Source organism: Pan paniscus, chromosome 3 (genome assembly GCF_029289425.2).
Source record: "Pan paniscus chromosome 3, NHGRI_mPanPan1-v2.0_pri, whole genome shotgun sequence".
Classification (NCBI taxonomy): Eukaryota; Metazoa; Chordata; class Mammalia; order Primates; family Hominidae; genus Pan; species Pan paniscus.
Window position 1 is genome coordinate 108,004,985 of NC_073252.2, and position 16,923 is coordinate 108,021,907.

General features: G+C 39.1%; 1 protein-coding gene across 1 annotated transcript in view; it reads left to right on the plus strand.

Annotated features, from left to right (window-relative positions):
* The first annotated feature begins 920 nt into the window (after nt 1–920).
* Nucleotides 921–16,923, plus strand: part of EGF (epidermal growth factor) — a 99,782-nt gene continuing 83,779 nt past the window's right edge. Inside the window, exon 1 of the mRNA XM_003830021.7 lies at nt 921–1,502. Within this exon, the coding sequence (XP_003830069.1) occupies nt 1,376–1,502 (127 nt within the window). The 5' untranslated portion in view covers nt 921–1,375. The remainder of the gene's footprint in view (nt 1,503–16,923) is intronic.

Here is a 16,923-nt window from a genome sequence, read left to right on the forward strand (position 1 = left end):
TTTTCCAGGATGGAGTAAACTGACAGAAATTTCCATCGTGCATCAAATCTGCTATAAGTTGTTTGCCTTCTGGGTATTTTTGGGCCCTAGTTGTACTCCTGAAGAAATAACCGCTGTTGCTCCAAGTAGAAAGTGGTTGAGGAGACAGCTAACAGATACGTCCAGTTCTTATTTTCTATTACAGAGATGTGAAAAAAAAAAGCCTAAATTATCTTAGAAGGAAAAGCATTCCTCTGTGCTGGATTTCCAGTGCTTCCCAGCTTTGCACTGTTAGCTTAATTTTTCCAATGTCCCTATAATAACAATCCACTCCTTTCTCTGCACTCCTGGCCCCTCGTGATGTTTTATCATGCTCATGCTGAAAGAAAAGGTGTCTGTGCATACTGTATCTCTTCATTTGGCCTCAGGGATTTCCCTTTGATTTGGAAAGAATAATCTTTCAAATTCCGCTATAAACTATACAGGAGAAAGAGAAAAATAAGATAAAGCTCCTGGAATGTGCACTGGTATTGACATTTCGTTCAAATAATGGGCTGAAGGTGAACTATCTTTACTATTGCTCATGTGAATGATCAATTATTATCAATTCAAACTATCAACAGTGCTGCTTATTATTGATTTATACTGCGTGGTTTAATTTTATCTCCATCCTTCCAGACATTAAAACATAGCCAATATTTAGCAGTTCCTGCCATTCACCATGAGCACCTCCACAGCCCCCAACTCCTCTCTCCCACTTCTGCCCAGGATATTTATGGTGAGTAGCGAGTTATCTCCTCTTTGGCAGCCATCCCTGCTTTCCTGTGTGGAGGAATTGCCCACATTCTCATTTGCAAACAGAGGCTCACTCAAGTGTCACTAAAGGAAAGGAGGTGGAGCCTGAAGAGCTTTAAAAAGCAAAGCTGAGTCATTCCACTTTTCAAAAAGAGAAACTGTGTTGGGAGAGGAATCGTATCTCCATATTTCTTCTTTCAGCCCCGATCCAAGGGTTGTGGCTGGAACTTTCCATCAGTTCTTCCTTTCTTTTTCCTCTCTAAGCCTTTGCCTTGCTCTGTCACAGTGAAGTCAGCCAGAGCAGGGCTGTTAAACTCTGTGAAATTTGTCATAAGGGTGTCAGGTATTTCTTACTGGCTTCCAAAGAAACATAGATAAAGAAATCTTTCCTGTGGCTTCCCTTGGCAGGCTGCATTCAGAAGGTCTCTCAGTTGAAGAAAGAGCTTGGAGGACAACAGCACAACAGGAGAGTAAAAGATGCCCCAGGGCTGAGGCCTCCACTCAGGCAGCCGCATCTGGGGTCAATCATACTCACCTTGCCCGGGCCATGCTCCAGCAAAATCAAGCTGTTTTCTTTTGAAAGTTCAAACTCATCAAGATTATGCTGCTCACTCTTATCATTCTGTTGCCAGTAGTTTCAAAATTTAGTTTTGTTAGTCTCTCAGCACCGCAGCACTGGAGCTGTCCTGAAGGTACTCTTGCAGGAAATGGGAATTCTACTTGTGTGGGTAAGTACTCCAATGAAAAGGAGCTCCAGGTCTCCGGGAAACTGCCCCCACATCCCTGTTGGTTCAATCTGGTATACTTGGGCATTTAAAAAAGTTTGTCTTTGGGTATGTATAGTTGCTTAATTTTTGTTTTCTGATGCATGTTTATTTTCTTACTGGCCATTAGAGCTAATCTGCTACCAACTATAAAAATTCATAACTCTCAAACTGTACTTCTGTGTATAAGTGAATGAATATGCCTCATTTTAAACTAGCAGAACATTTCATGGAAGCTTCAGCTTTTACTCTGACAAGAGGAGTAATTAACACCTGGCTAATTGGCTTGGAAATTAGGGAAACAGATGGTTGATTTTTTGTTTGTCTGTTTGAAACTCTTAAGCCACAAAGAAAAAAATCCTTCTTTCTGATAACTTGTAAGAATTCAGAAGTTCCTAAAAATTAGTGAAAAGTGGGAAGGGAACTGTGAACAAAGGTAATTGTGAAAATTAACCTAAATTTCAATTTCAACCTCCTTCACTTTCTCCCCACTCTTACTGTTTCTGAGGCTCTGACACAACTCCGGAGTTTTAGTAACAGGTGCATTGCAACTTTGAGAACTGCCAAATACGACAATGGGTAAATAAGCCACACTGTCCTCTCATATTAAATGGATTTTTCGCCAAGGGGAAATGGGAGCTTGACTGAATGCGAATTACAATCCTGCCAAAGGATATTGCCTGAAAAACATTCTCTCTCTAACTGTTAATTCATTTATTTAATCCTCGGGTGGGCCTCCAACCTGCTGCTCAGACACGGCAGCCGCCTCTGTTGATGAGAGGGTATGAGCTGCCCCGACATTCCATTTTTATCAGCTTGCCCTTTTGAGATGGCGTCTGGCTTTTAAAAAGAGGTAGATTGAGGGGGAAAACACAGTACAGTTTCCAGAAGAGACACCTATGGAAGACAGTACACAATAGGCAATAGTTTGAATAAAGAGAGCAGAATGGAGCCAAACTGCCAAAGCTAGGCTGCTGTCCTGGCTCTCCCATTAAGGAAGTTCCCGATGAGGAAATCAGGTGCTTTTGCTCAGAATCTCTGGACTCTGTTCTCAGGTAGCACCCCTTGTAACAGGTGAGCAGAACTCTAGGGTATTTGAAATAAAGACTTAATCCTAGTGATCTCTATGTTCCCAGCACCTAGGACATTCCTGCTTCCACAGTGTGTACTCAGCAAATTCTTGTGTATGAATGAGGCGTCTTTCTCTGATCTGCTAATGACATAGTCCTAGAGAACAGCAACAAAAAGAGGGTGACAAATGACAAAAATGGCCCCATGAACCTTAGACTCAGCTGTTGGAGACAGAAGTAAAACTTTTGTATACAGTTATGTCAAATGGACTGGACTCTCTTTGGGGCGGGAGAATTTTCCATGGAGTAGTTGGCAAATATCTAGAGTTGGGCACTGTCATTTGCATGGGATGTGAGGCGTGATGGTTGGGCCGATCTATCAGGCAGCCAGAAGCTAGGAAAGAAGAACCCAGGTTGCTGAAGCAGAACCCAAGAAATTACAAAAATGAGCTTTTATGGATGGCTCTAGGATCTCAGAATAGTCTGATTCCTGCTGGCAAGCAAGTCTATGCCTTGTTTTCCTTGCCACCTCTGGTGGCTCAGAAGTGCCTTCATTGAGGTAGGTTGTACCCAATAAACATGAAACCCAGGATAGAAACAATGAGTTGGGGAGACTGTGTCACAGAGTGGAAGGAACCACAGGTTTTAGAAACAAACAAGCCTCATTTCATATCCATGCTACCAACTTAATAGCTGAGTTACTTTAGAATATCTCTGGGAAATAATACCCTCGCCCACTGCTTTTAGGATTTTTTTGTGGGGAATCACACGAGATAACCTAGCATGTACCAAAGCATGGCGCTTAGCAGAGTATGCTCAATAAATGTCCTCCTGGGCTCCACGTCTTGGCTAAATCTCTTTGATCAAGTCATACGATGAGATGCCGTATTTGAACAGTGCAGTGACACGGCACAGATCCATGGAGTGTGGAATGTGTGGATGGCACTTTGGGACTCCCTGCCTCTCTGCTACCTCATTTCTTGCAAGTCACTGGTTTAAATCCCGTACTTTACACTCCTGGTCTCATGTTGGCTGATAACTGCCTGGGTCACCCTTTGTCACTGTGTGCATTTCAGAGGATAGTATTTCTTTCTCCTCTCTAAATAGATATGGTGCCATCATCTATTTTTCCCTCATTTAAATTCTACTTGCCTTATTTCTTGCCCTTGGCATTGAGACAGATCACCTCTGCAGCCACCTGACCCAGCAGGAAGAATCCTTTATGGTCTAACAGTATTCAGGTAAACTTATGCAAGATTGTTACTCATGTGACTGCTAGCCGGATAAACCAAGTGATAGCAACACAATTAGGTTTCTTTCTATTCCCCTCCCTCTCCCTCCTTTTAACTGAGTATTCTGTTAGCGTCTACTTGAGCTACAGCAGGTGAGGAGAGCAGGAAAGAAAACTGCTGGCAAATGGTTTCTGAACCTTCAAGTCTATTTACCCTGGAGGACAAATAACAGTTGAAAAAGAAATTGTTCCTGTTTGGCTTCTGTACCTGCATTATTTATATGAACTTTTTTGGTAATAAAGGGTAAGGAAGAAGTACAGCCTCCCAGCTGCAGGAGGGATCCTGGGGTGGCACTAAGTTATCACTTTTAGTAGTAAACAGTGAAATCAGTGATTTCAGTACCGGCTAAGGCGTGGTCAGCGTCCCAGTCATGTGCAAACCAGAGTAATTCTGAGACCAGGAGCTTGTCTGTTTTTTCAGCCAGGGTTATGCGATTTTTTTTCTTTTTTTCTAACAGCAGTGAAACTAACCTCCAAATATTCAGTGGTGTTTGGTCATTGAGCTTAGTGGTAAAGAAGCATAAATTTTGGAGACAGATTGCTTGCCTGGATTCAAATCCCATTTCTGCTGCTTGTGAACTGTGTGTCTCATTTTCCTTACCCTAAAATGAAGATAATTGTACCCTCTTCCGAGGACTCTTGTCAGTATTGCGTTAATGTATTCATTTTCAATGCTGGCTGCACATTAGAATCACTAATGTCTGGGTGGCCACCCCGGGCAGTCTGGATCAGAGTCTCTTCTGGGAGTGGAATCTAGGCCTCATTTTTTTTTAATGTGGTGATTCTAACCAACAGCCTGGGTTAGAACCACTGAGTTAATATATGTAAAGTGCACAAAACAGAGCTTGGCATACAATAAACACTCGATAAGCCCAAGATTCTATTAATGTTTTTGTTGTTTTAAAAATTATTTTTATGAATGTAATGGTATTTTCTAAATGTGGCTTGGTTTTGCCTATAATCATCGAACATTTTTTATACATGACAAAATGCCATAGTGAAAAACCCAATAATAGTTCTACAACATTAAAAATTATAGTCAAAATAATTTAAAAATACATAATTCATATTTTTGTAATCAGAAGAAATGTTTATTAAAAATACAAGAACATATCAACTTGATTTGAGTAAGTACCTTTGTGAAACTGTGGCTCTGGTGTTTGTCTTTTTCTTATACCAACTGATAAAAAATTTCATTCATTGCAAATTAACTCTGTTCGTCAGGTTTCTTACCGGTAATAATCTTATTTTAACAGCAGCAAAAACAAGCCACTTGAAAGTGATAGCGATTATTTCAGTTTTTTGCATATTTTTGCCCATGTGTGGAACCCTTCCCTTGTGGATTTTTAAAGCTATTAAAAGCATATAAAAATGGTAAATTAGTTTTCTCAGTTAATTTACATTTTGGGGCTAATTTGAGCTTGTCAAAATATTTGACATTCAATTTAGAAGTTGCTTGTGTTCAGGGTAGAGCAAGTAATTGATTGTTTCCATCAAAAGTAAACAGACTAATAATTTGGCTCAAGCAAATTAAAAACCTTACTTTATAATTTACAAATCTGCCTTTATGAAAATCCATTTCAAATTATTCCTTGGGTAGTATGGTTGGTTGGAGGTTTTTTAGCTTTTAGTTTTTGTCTTTTTTTTTAATTTCAATTTTTACTTTACATTCAGGTGTACATGTGGAGGTTTGTTACAAGGGGATATTGTGTGATGGTGAGGTTTGGGCTTCTGTTGATCCCATGTGATCAGTTGGTTTTTTATTTTTATTTTTATTTTTATTTTTTGAGACAGGTTTTGCTCTGTCGCCCAGGCTGGAGTACAGTGGCATGATCTTGGCTCACTGCAACCTCTGCCTCCCAGGTTCAAGCAATTCTCCTGCCTCAGCCTCCTGAGTAGTTGGGATTACAGGCATATGCCACAACACCTGCTAATTTTTGTATTTTTAGTAGAGATGGGGTTTCATCATGTTGGCCAGGCTGGTCTCGAACTCCTGACCTCAAGTGATCAGCCCGCCTCAGCCTCCCAAAGTGCTGGGATTACAGGCATGAGCCACCACGACTGGCCTCAGTTGGTTTATTAAATCAGTAGTCTCCAGACTCCGTTCCATCAGTAAAATAATTAAAATGTAAGCATATGCTTCTAATAAACACATTTACTTATCAATTACATACATGTAATATGTACACTGTACACATGAACATGTGTATGTAATGAACATTACACAACAAATAAAATATCTAATATTTTCTTTCTACACAATAGCAAACCATCTTACATAGCCTCTATGTGATATACACCCTCCTTGGAAGATAGTTTTAGAAAATAAGTGAAATGGTAGAATAAACGTTTACCTTTTCTTCACTGTAAGCTCTGTTACTTTCTCTTGATTGCTAGGTGTGGTGTTGTTTTTTTTTTTTATTTCAAGTAAAGGTGGGTTATTCATAGCGAATGACTTTTCTCAGAGTGTGTAATGGTAGAAACAGAAATGCGTGTGGTTGTGCTGAGATTCTTCCGGAAGGAGTGGAAGGCCAGATGATGTTCCTGAGGGGGACCTGGAGTTTGAGAAATGCCCAAGTCCTGTGGCTTGCTGGGCTCAGCATCTATTTAAATTAAAGTGACCTGCACCTCTATCATATGTTCCAGGAAACCCAGTGTCTCTCTCCTCTGTCTTGGAAGATGCTGGAGGTGGGGGATGTGATGAGCAAGGCAAGGCTATGTGTCCCTTCTGGGCCTCCTACTGAATGATTCATCTACTGTGTGTCTCACTGCCCTCATGTAATGTCCCTTTCCCATACTTCACCACCTCACACCAGCCACCACCCTGTCTCACTTACTTCTTGAAAGAACGAGGAAACAATTGTTAAGAGCTGTGAGGGGACAGACTTTACCTGAAGGTTTGCTGTTGGGAGGGTTGGGGCAAGGGCAGGGGCTGCTTACATCCCGGCACTTCCAACAACAAAGTAAAACATTTTTCATTCCTGTTCCTAAAAGTGACACAATGTCATCTGTGGAAGGGACTTGCCAGGCATCTCTTTTTCTTGGGCCTTAGTCTTCCACCACATGAGCGAAACCCTCTTTCTCCCACAGTGATACTGACCTGCACCTTGGCCGCTTTCCTGGGCCTCCTTAATCTACTTCAGACCATCCACATCCTTCTGCAGAACATTTTAGATTTCTTCTTCCTCCAATTTTGCTTTTCTGATCATATCCGAGACTTGCCTTTTTAAATGAAAATAACTTCAAAAACTATTAAACAGTGCGCTGATGTGTTTTGCTAAACAAAAACAGTTGTGTACTCCTTTGAGAATTTCTGGCTCCTGGTTTCAAAGTAATCATTTTTCTTTTCCTTCTACAATGGGAGATGTTAATTTTGAGACAGAAGTGAAGATTCTTGTAGGCAGTCCCAGGTATTAGGAATGCATTCCTCTTCTCTCTGTCTCTCTCTCATATCTCTCTCTCTCTCTCTCTCATCTCTCTGTCTCTCTCTGTCTGTATCTCTCTCTGTCCTGTATTCTGAGTCTGGGAAGGGACTACAGCACTTTGGGGCTGGGGAGTGCCTTTACTTTGGCTTGATGGACATAAGTCATAAGTAAGGCAGGGCACTGACTTGAAAAGAGACTTTAACAGGTCTGGTCATGGCCAGTGATTGTGAGTTATACTACAGGTTGTCCTCCTCCCTTATCCACAATCCTTAAAGAGGACTTTAGTAAAAGTTAGACATTGATCTCACTTGTGCTCAGGTGAAATGGTACATGAGTGACAGGTAGGGGGGAACTACTTCCAGGAGCACTGTGGCTTCACATTGGTGTGGCCAGAGATCAAGGAGATCAGAGGAGAGCTCTTGATGGGGTGAGGATGAGAGAGGTAGGCCCCGGAATCTCTCAGAAAGGTCTAGGATGGAAGGATTTTGAAGGAGGCTAATTTCCAGCAATTTGCTTGTGGTGGCATGGTCCAAAAAATTTCACTATAAAAAAGAAATGTGCCCTTATTTAGTAGTTACTGACTGGACAGGTCAAGTGTAAACGATACACACCTGTAAATAGAGAAGTATGCTCAGAATATTCCCTAGTCAGTCAGTGGTCTGCTATTGGGAGCATCAAATAGTTTGGCTTGTGAATCAGTACAATGTCTTTTATTTTTATCATTGATGCATAGGTTTCATTTAACAAATTCATATAGATGAATTTATAAGTTTTTTTTTAATCCATACAGAGTTAAAAAGCGAAACATTGAACCTCAGATGAAAGGTAACAAAGATTTCTTACCTGGAAAATAAGTCTTCTAAAATCTGTTCGAAGTCCTTAAACTTTTTGTCACTTTGATTACAATAGAGGAAACTAGGAGAACCCAGCAACTTTCCAATGTAAATTGCCTGATCTAAGCTATTTTAGCAATTATTGTACAGAAGTAGTTTTTATAAACTTATTGCAAACAAAACAATTAAAGACTCAATAACTATCCTCAATAGCTGGAAATGACTGCATTGGAGAGCGTTTTCAAAATAGTCAGTTTTTAAGAAAGAAATCACTTTATCTCATTGGTGTGGCCAGAGGTCGAGGAGAACAGGGGAGAGCACTTGATGGGGCGAGGAGAAGAGAGGCAGGCCCTGGAATCTCTCAGAAAGGTCTAGGTCAGTTTTAAAGAAAGAAATCACGTTCTTTTAAAGGATTCCTAAATCTTTTTCAAGAAATTTTAAATTCCAGGAAGCAGTTTAGTGCTTAGTTTAATTATTACTCCAAATTTGGGCCATCCTAGAGCTAGTAAACAAAATATTAGTCTTATTATGTTATAGTTTCTCATGTGAGAATTAGAATTAACTTTAAGAAAGAACCAGAAACAACAACAGCAACTACAGAGATCCTGACCATTGGAATGTAATTGTCCCCGTTGTCTATTTACTTCTTGCCTACTGGCCAGCGCTTTCCTCCAGAATGCTAATATTGTTCACCATGAAGGAAGTATTGCCTAGATATTAGGTGAACTAAGAACTAGATTCACTTTGTAGAGATTCTTTATTACCACTGAGGTGGCTGTGCACACGGCCATCCCAGGCCCTTCCCAGCTGTCCTGTTTGCTGGGGCTCATGACAAGATGACTGAGAGTCAGGTCTGGAAGGATGAATACTATTATTGCCAGGTGTAGAAGAAGAAAAAATTTCACTGAACAGAAGGGATCTTTACACTTCTTGAAAGATCTTACTATCTCTGAAAATGTTTTACTCTCTTGTTTTATATGGCCAAAGTTAATAACTTCCAAAGGCAATTGTGGAATAATGCTTGTCAATATGTCTTTCTTTAGGAGATGTTCTATTTCTTAACAGCATCTTCCAGAGCTTTCTTCTCAATTCTGGGAATTAGCAAATGTATAGAAACTTCAGTTGTTTTAGCCAAATACAAGGCAGAAACTTCTACTCTCATCACCTGTTGACCTCCCTGCTAAGTCTGGAATCTGAATTGGTGTGAGCATCTGTTTTTTTTTTTTTTTATTCTGACTTGATTTTCTGATTCTCCCAAGTTGACCAAACATACTAATGCCTCTCAGTGTCTGGGTTTCCCAAGTATTTCCCAGGACATTCAGTACACTGGAATTTGTGTGTGTGTGTGAAGGTATTTGAGAGCCAGCCAACTGCTGTGACAGTGATTCATGGTAGGCACTAATTTATTTGCAAAGCTTCTTCCTAGTGATGTAAGAGTCCTTTTGGAGAAAAGCACTGCCTCCTTCCTCCATTCAGACTAACTTCCCAGGGTGCTATGGACCAGCTTTGTGTGCAGTAAAGGAATTACATCCATGAGGTGGTTCTTTCTGTGGGTAGGTGGTTGCTAGGATACAGATAGTCGCAACAGCATCACGGCAGCTGCCTTGTTCTTCAGCACATGGTGTATCAGTTGAGAAATAGTGTTTTATTTCATTCACTCCAACACTTTTCTGGTTAAAATTTTAAAAGCTTGAAGGAGGATCTTTCTTTTTCACACACACCATTCTTGTATAAACAGGTCAAAAACAGATTAGTCAAACTGAACATTGTCATAATACATGCCGGTTGACACCAATCTTCTGCTCTTCCAGCCCAGGCCTTCCCTTACGAGGTTTAAAAACATGCCGAAGGGTTGAAGCTACCAAGGGTCTTCTGGTGTTTTTCTCCCTTCCTCTGAAGTGCATAATTATTCTGTTTACTGGAAGATTTTCAACACAAAGGAAATTAACTTCTCCTTGGTGTGCAGGGAAATTGCAAAGGTTATTGTCATTAATGTTAATTTACCCACTATATCTTTTAGATTCAAGCAACATTGTTTAGAATGGTCAATGCTCTAAGTGGATCAAAAGGCTTATTATTTTTTGGAAGACAAATTTGAAAAACCTACTGGAACTTTTATCTCTCCTGGTTATTCTAATGAATCATGGCAAAGATTTCATGTAAGTGGGAAAAAATGAGGTATTTGAAGAAAAATGTTCATCTGGGATTTCAATCCATTAAAAAGCACACAATCATGGACACCTACAAGAGGATAAGTGACTGTCTTTCAATACTGACATGTTGTCTTCTGAGACAGGAGCTAATAGAAATACATAGCGCATGACATCCTCTTTAACATGAGCTATGTTGACACATATGAAGTTACTGGGTTTATTACTTCCAAGAGAGGCAGTGCCATTTTCAAACAAAGGATACATTTTAAGCAGAGTGAATTCTGGTTGGTTCTTTATATAGTGGGTTGATCTTGTCACACAGGCAAAAATGGAGCAGTTTTGGGCAGATGGTTCTAGTGTTACGCTTGCTTGTTGCCTTACTTTGCAAGAAGAAGTTCTCTCATCTTTGGTCAACGCCCTATGTCTGGCATGTTATGTTAGGCCTCAGCTTTTGAAATTGATAGGGTCTAATTCTGGAGCTGATACAAGCTGTTAATACCTACCTCTTAGATTGCTATGAGTACTAAATGGATTAATTCTTGTAAAGTGCTTAGAATCTTAGCTGACGCAGTGAGTTATCAGCAAATATTGGCTATTACTCCCTACCAAAAACCATAAATGAGACATATTAGAAACATTTTTGCCTTCTATAATTTTTATAATACCTGTTTCTTCAAATTTTCAACAATGCTTAGAGAAGTCAGTTTCCTGGGATGAGCTAAGTCCTAAAAACCATCTTAACCAGCAGGTTCTTCGTGATTTTTAAAAAATTATCCTTTTTATTATCCTAACATATGTGACAAAACTCCCCATTAATTATTTTTTTAAATAGTTAATCTTGCTATTTGTTACATATGTCTTCAAGAGAATTATATAAAATATTTTTTCTGTATATTTATATAGCTGTACCTATAGGTATATATGTATATAGGTAGGGCCCAGAACTTAATGACCAGTGTAGGATTAATGAGAACAGTGAAACTCGGCTCAGGAAATAGCAATACGCCGACACTTCTTAATTTTACCTCATTTTTATCTATTTGTCCAGAACACTCAGGATATAGTATCTATAGGCAAATATTTATGTGTTTATCCTTGCGATTTGAGAAACTAAATTTAAAGCTGGTTAAAAAAGAGAGAAGATAATTGTATTCAGTATAAATGAGACTTACACCAAATTTTGTACCCCTAATAAATTTGTTATAGATTTAATCAGTAGATTAATTTTTAGAATTCCTTTAGAAAGTTGAGTGTTTAGTGTCACTTAGGGGGAAGTTATTTAAGTTATTGTTTTACTTCATTTAGTAGGACTCATGATGACATATTTTTAAATTATTTTTATTATTTTTTGAGACAGGGTCTCACTCTTGTCACCCAGGCTGGAGGGCAATGGTGCAGTCAAGGCACACTGCAGCCTTGACTTCCTGAGCTCAGGTGATGCTTCCACATCAGCTCCCTAAGTAGCTGGAACTACAGGTGTACGCCAGCACACCCAACTAGTTTCTGTATTTTTAGTAGAGACAGGATTTCGCCATGTTGCCCAGGCTGGTCTTGAACTCCTGGGCCCAAGAGAGCCACCCACCTTGGCCTCCCAAAGTGCTGGGATTATAGGTGTGAGCCACCACGCCTGGCCTATGACACATTATTGATTTCATATTTGAAGTTCCAAGAAACAAAGAAGGAAACAATTCACAGAAAGTAGAGGTTAAGGTGAATAATATTTATGTAGGAATTTACTACAAGTTTGAGCCTCCTTGCCAAAGTGCCACAAAAAAGAAAGTTATTGAATTTTTTAGTGCATATAGAATATGAATTAAATTGATAAATGTCAGATTACAAAGGACCTTCAAGATCATTTAGCCCAACTGCTTCTTATTATGGATGAGAGGCTGAGATCCAGACAGATGAAGTAGCTTCTCAGGTCCTATGAGAATATAGCTCAGGACCCTAGACTCTTATTCTGTGAAATTTACAATGCACATGACACCTCCCAAGACTGATTGTTGAAAGTCCATCAATGTAATGATTTTATTAGTTCTTTCTACCAAAAAAAATTAATAGTTTTAAGTCGGTTTAGGAAAACTTTCTTAATATATCTAGTTCTCTATGTTGAAAGCACTTTGAAAGTAGGATTGAATAAATGAAATTTCCTTTTATATAAATTACATCCATGAATTAACTCAAATCAAGTCAGCAAGTATTTATTGGATGCTAGGTGCTTGGGCTGACAGTGGAGACATCACTGATCCACATACACAGGGATCCCTGACAGGGCAATGGGGCTCCAGAGCTCGTCAGGATGACTTACGGATCCTCTTATTTGGTTTTATCAAAACTAACCCTTACAAAATTCAACAAGTGGCTCAGACGCCTTCCTACAAAGAAACTAAAGATTGCAGACAACACTAATATTGCAAACCTAAGAGAATAATGAGGAAAGGGCAGCCTTGACACCTTTCTTATTCCTAGGATGAGCTTTTTGTTGGCTACGTAAGAGCTGAAAGCAACGTAAATCTCCGTAGATCTGACCAAAAAAAGTTAAAAAGAGAAATTAACAAGAAGACAGCCTGAAAAATGGATTTACAATTGTTATTATTAGCGACAAACCTCACAAAAACTGTAAAGTGTACCTGGGAAGATGTTAGCTAGAGGTAACATGAAGCCATCAGGACAAGCAAGATATTTGTAAATGAGTATCCAGGATCTGAAAATGATTTTTTATAATTTTTACAGTTGTGTTCAGAGTTATGATAGTTAAGAAGACTCTATTTACTAAGCTTAATGAAAAAAGTCAGAAGCCTCTCTTGAGGTTTCTTACATTACGGCAAAAGAGGAAAAGCCTGATATTATTGGTGAAACACTTGTTCTTCCTGCTTCCTGTGGTGGTAAAATATTGCTAAAATAATACATGAAAAACCACATGACAACAAATTAAAATGTGTTCCTTTGTAAACAAATACTGCTGAAAACTGTACAGAAAGAATCAATGAAAATGTGATGAAGTAAGTACTAAGCAATTATACTGTTGAATGGAAGTAAAGGTGTTTCTAATATATCACAGCGTATGGTTATTTTCCAGAAAGTAATAGCCAACATTTACTGAGAACTCAATATGTGTCAGACAAGATTCTAAGCACTTTACATGAATTACTTTACTTATTCTTTTTAACAATCTCTGAGGTAAGTATTACTATTATTCCCATTTTATTTTTGCAGATGAAGAAACCAAGACACGGAGAGGTTAAGTCATGTGTTGAAGGCCACACTGCCAATAGTATTGGAGCCAATAAAGAGTCAACATGAGTACTCTGTCTCCAGTGCCAGTAATCTTAGCCACTATCATAATTACCTCAACAATGAAATGCTCAGAGAACTGTAATTCTTTTCTATGAGAGAGTAAGGGAAAATTGCAACAGAAAAGAAATTTTCTCAGTGAAAGTTCTCAGAAGTCAGAAATGACTTTTTTATATATCAAAAAATGTTCCATGAAAAAAATAGTATAAGTGTATTCAGCAGTGGTACACCCACTGCATTTACTAGGACATCAACCAAAAAGCATTCTTGGTGAGATCACAGAGAACACCACGGCCTTCACAGCAAGACGTGTAGCAAAGAAGTTGAAACTGGAATTGCATCAAGCATTATGGAACATCATTGATGTAGTTATTCCTATAAAACAAGACTAGTCTCTTTATAATACTTTGTATTGGATGGGGAGTAATCATAAAAATCTTTGTCTTACATACTTTCCACAAAGTATCTTGAAGCAAAGCTCTTACTAGAACAGTCAAATGTCAGACGTCACAAAACGTCAAATGTCACAAGCAGGAGGACTGCTTGAGGCCAGAGTTTGTGACCAGCCTAGGCAACATAGAAGACCCTATCTCTACAAATAAGTTAAAAACTTAGCTGGGCATGGTGGTATGTGACTGTAGTCTTGGCTTTTCGGAAGGCTGAGGAGGTAGGATCTCTTGAGCCCAGGAGTTCAAGACTGCAGTGAGCTAGGATTATGCTACTGCACTCCAGCCTGGGCAACAGAGTGAGACGCTGTCTTTTTTTTTTTTTTTTTTTTTGAGATGGAGTCTCGCTCTGTCGCCCAAGCTGGAGTGCAGTGGCGCGATCTCGTCTCACTGCAAGCTCCACCTCTCGGGTTCACGCCATTCTCCTGCCTCAGCCTCCCGAGTAGCTGGGACTACAGGCGCCCGCCACCACACCCGGCTAATTTTTTTTGTATTTTTAGTAGAGACGGGGTTTCACCGAGTTAGCCAGGATGGTCTCGATCTCCTGACCTCGTGATCCGCCTGCTTCGGACTCCCAAAGTGCTGGGATTACAGGCGTGAGCCACTGCACCCGGCCGAGACACCGTCTTTAAAAGAAGAAAAAGAAAAGGACAAGTGTTTAACAATTTTTGGCTTTTAAAAAATTTTTGTGATTACAGATAGATGTCAGTAGTATGCTACCCAAAAAGTAACTAAAACAACAAAAATTTATCCAAGTTATAGGTGATGTTTTAACAAGTGAGAAAGTGACCACTAATTATAAGAAATTTGTGTAGGAAGAGAGCAGTTTGAAGATAGATGTTGGAGATGTTTCCATTGTTATGTGATTTTATTGTTGAATCAATGCCAATATGTCACCTGTTAAAAATTCTTGTGTCTGCACTTTTAAAACATTTACAAACAGCTTTCTAAGCTATTTTTAAAAATCTTCCAAATACAGAGTTTTTGTCTTTTTAAATCCACTTGTTAAAAACATAAAATGCAATACCTTCTGGTTAGTTTTCATTTACTATTTAAAATCTAGAAAGATAGAAATTTGCTGGTCTAATTCAACAAAATTTGTGAATAATCGAGGGATGTAATTAAAAAGTAAATTTTGTGATTTTGTAAATACAGCCAATGATGCATTTATTTCATCTGATATAGACATAATTGTGAAAAATTATTTTTGTTTAAAAAAGCTATCAAAAACCAAATATCAAAACATGTTGATCTTTAAACTAGATTTTTTATCAAATTCAAGCTTTTCAGTAAATGCAAACTAATCAGAAGGTGTTATGTAATCTCAATTTTTAACATGCAGGGGGACTTTTGGGACTGTGGGATATTCCCAACTGGAGATGTCCACCAAAGACATGTCCAGGCCGGGCGCGGTGGCTCACGCCTGTAATCCTAGCACTTTGGGAGGCTGAGGCGGGCGGATCATGAGGTCAGGAGATTGAGACCATCCTGGCTAACACAGTGAAACCCTGTCTCTACTAAAAACACAAAAAATTAGCCGGGCGTGGTGGCGGGCGCTTGTGGTCCCAGCTCTTCGGGAGGCTGAGGCAGGAGAATGGCGCGAACCTGGGAGGCAGAGTTTGCAGTGAGCGGAGATTGTGCCACTGCACTCCAGCCTGGGCGAGAGAGAGAGACTCCGTCTCAAAAAAAAAAAAAAAAAAAAAAAAAAAAAAGACATGTCCAAAAGTAGATGCAAAACTCAGTAGACAGATCAGATCAGGATAAGTGATTTCTGAATTTTGCCCTGTGTGTGTGTGTGTGTGTGTGTGTGTGTGTGTGTGTGTGTGAAACATTTGGAAAACTTTTCTAATGCTTTAATGTTGGTAAATTCATTTTAGTCTAGTAATGGTAGACTTTAAATAAAATTGAGCATAATTTGTGTTGAAAAGCTGAGGGGTGTTTAAACATTCTTACTTAAGATGAAGGACTACCTACAGCATAGGAACATTATAACGGTTCACTGTTCTGCAAAACTGAATTATTATGAGTTTTAAAATTTATAATGAGCTGTAGTATTGGATAAGGGATAGACACATAAATTAATAGAACAGAAGAGAAAGTTCAGAAACGGACTCACACAAGTACACTCATTTGATATTTAACAAAGATGTTAAAGCAATTTAATGGTGAAAGGCCAGTCTTTTTCAACAAAGGGTGTTGGACCAATTAGACATCTATAAGCAAAATAATAAACATCAATCAATACATGCAAGATATACATTAGTTTGATCAGGAAACGAGGGACAACTCAAAGAGTAGGGTAGGGTGGGGTTAGGTTCCAGGTCACAGAAAATTTTTCAAAGATTTTCTGATTGGCAATTAATTAAAAGACTTATCATCTAAGGACCTGGAATCAGTAGAAAGGAATGTCTGGGTTAAGATAAGGGGTTGTGGAGACCAAGGTTTTATTATGCAGATGAAACCTCCAGATAGCAGGCTTCAGAGCTCTTATAAGATCTAAAAAGGTGCCAGACTCTTAGTTAATTCTCTCCTGGGTCGGGGGAAAGACCTAGAAATGAATGGGGATTACCTGCAGAATGTAGATTTTCCCAACGAGAGACAGCTTTGCAGGACCATTTCAAAACATGTCAAAGAAATATATTTTGGGATAAAATATTTTGATTTCTTTCAGGGTCTGCTGTTTGTCATGTGATGCTATACTAGAGTCAGTCTGGAATTTGGTTGTCCTATTGCTACAAAAAGTCTGTTTTGTCAATCTTAAGATCTTTCTTTTAATGTTAATGCTGGTCAGCTGTGCCTGAATTCCAACGGGAGGAGGGTGTAATAAGGCATGTCCCACCCTCACTTCCCATCATGGCCTGAACTAGTTTTTC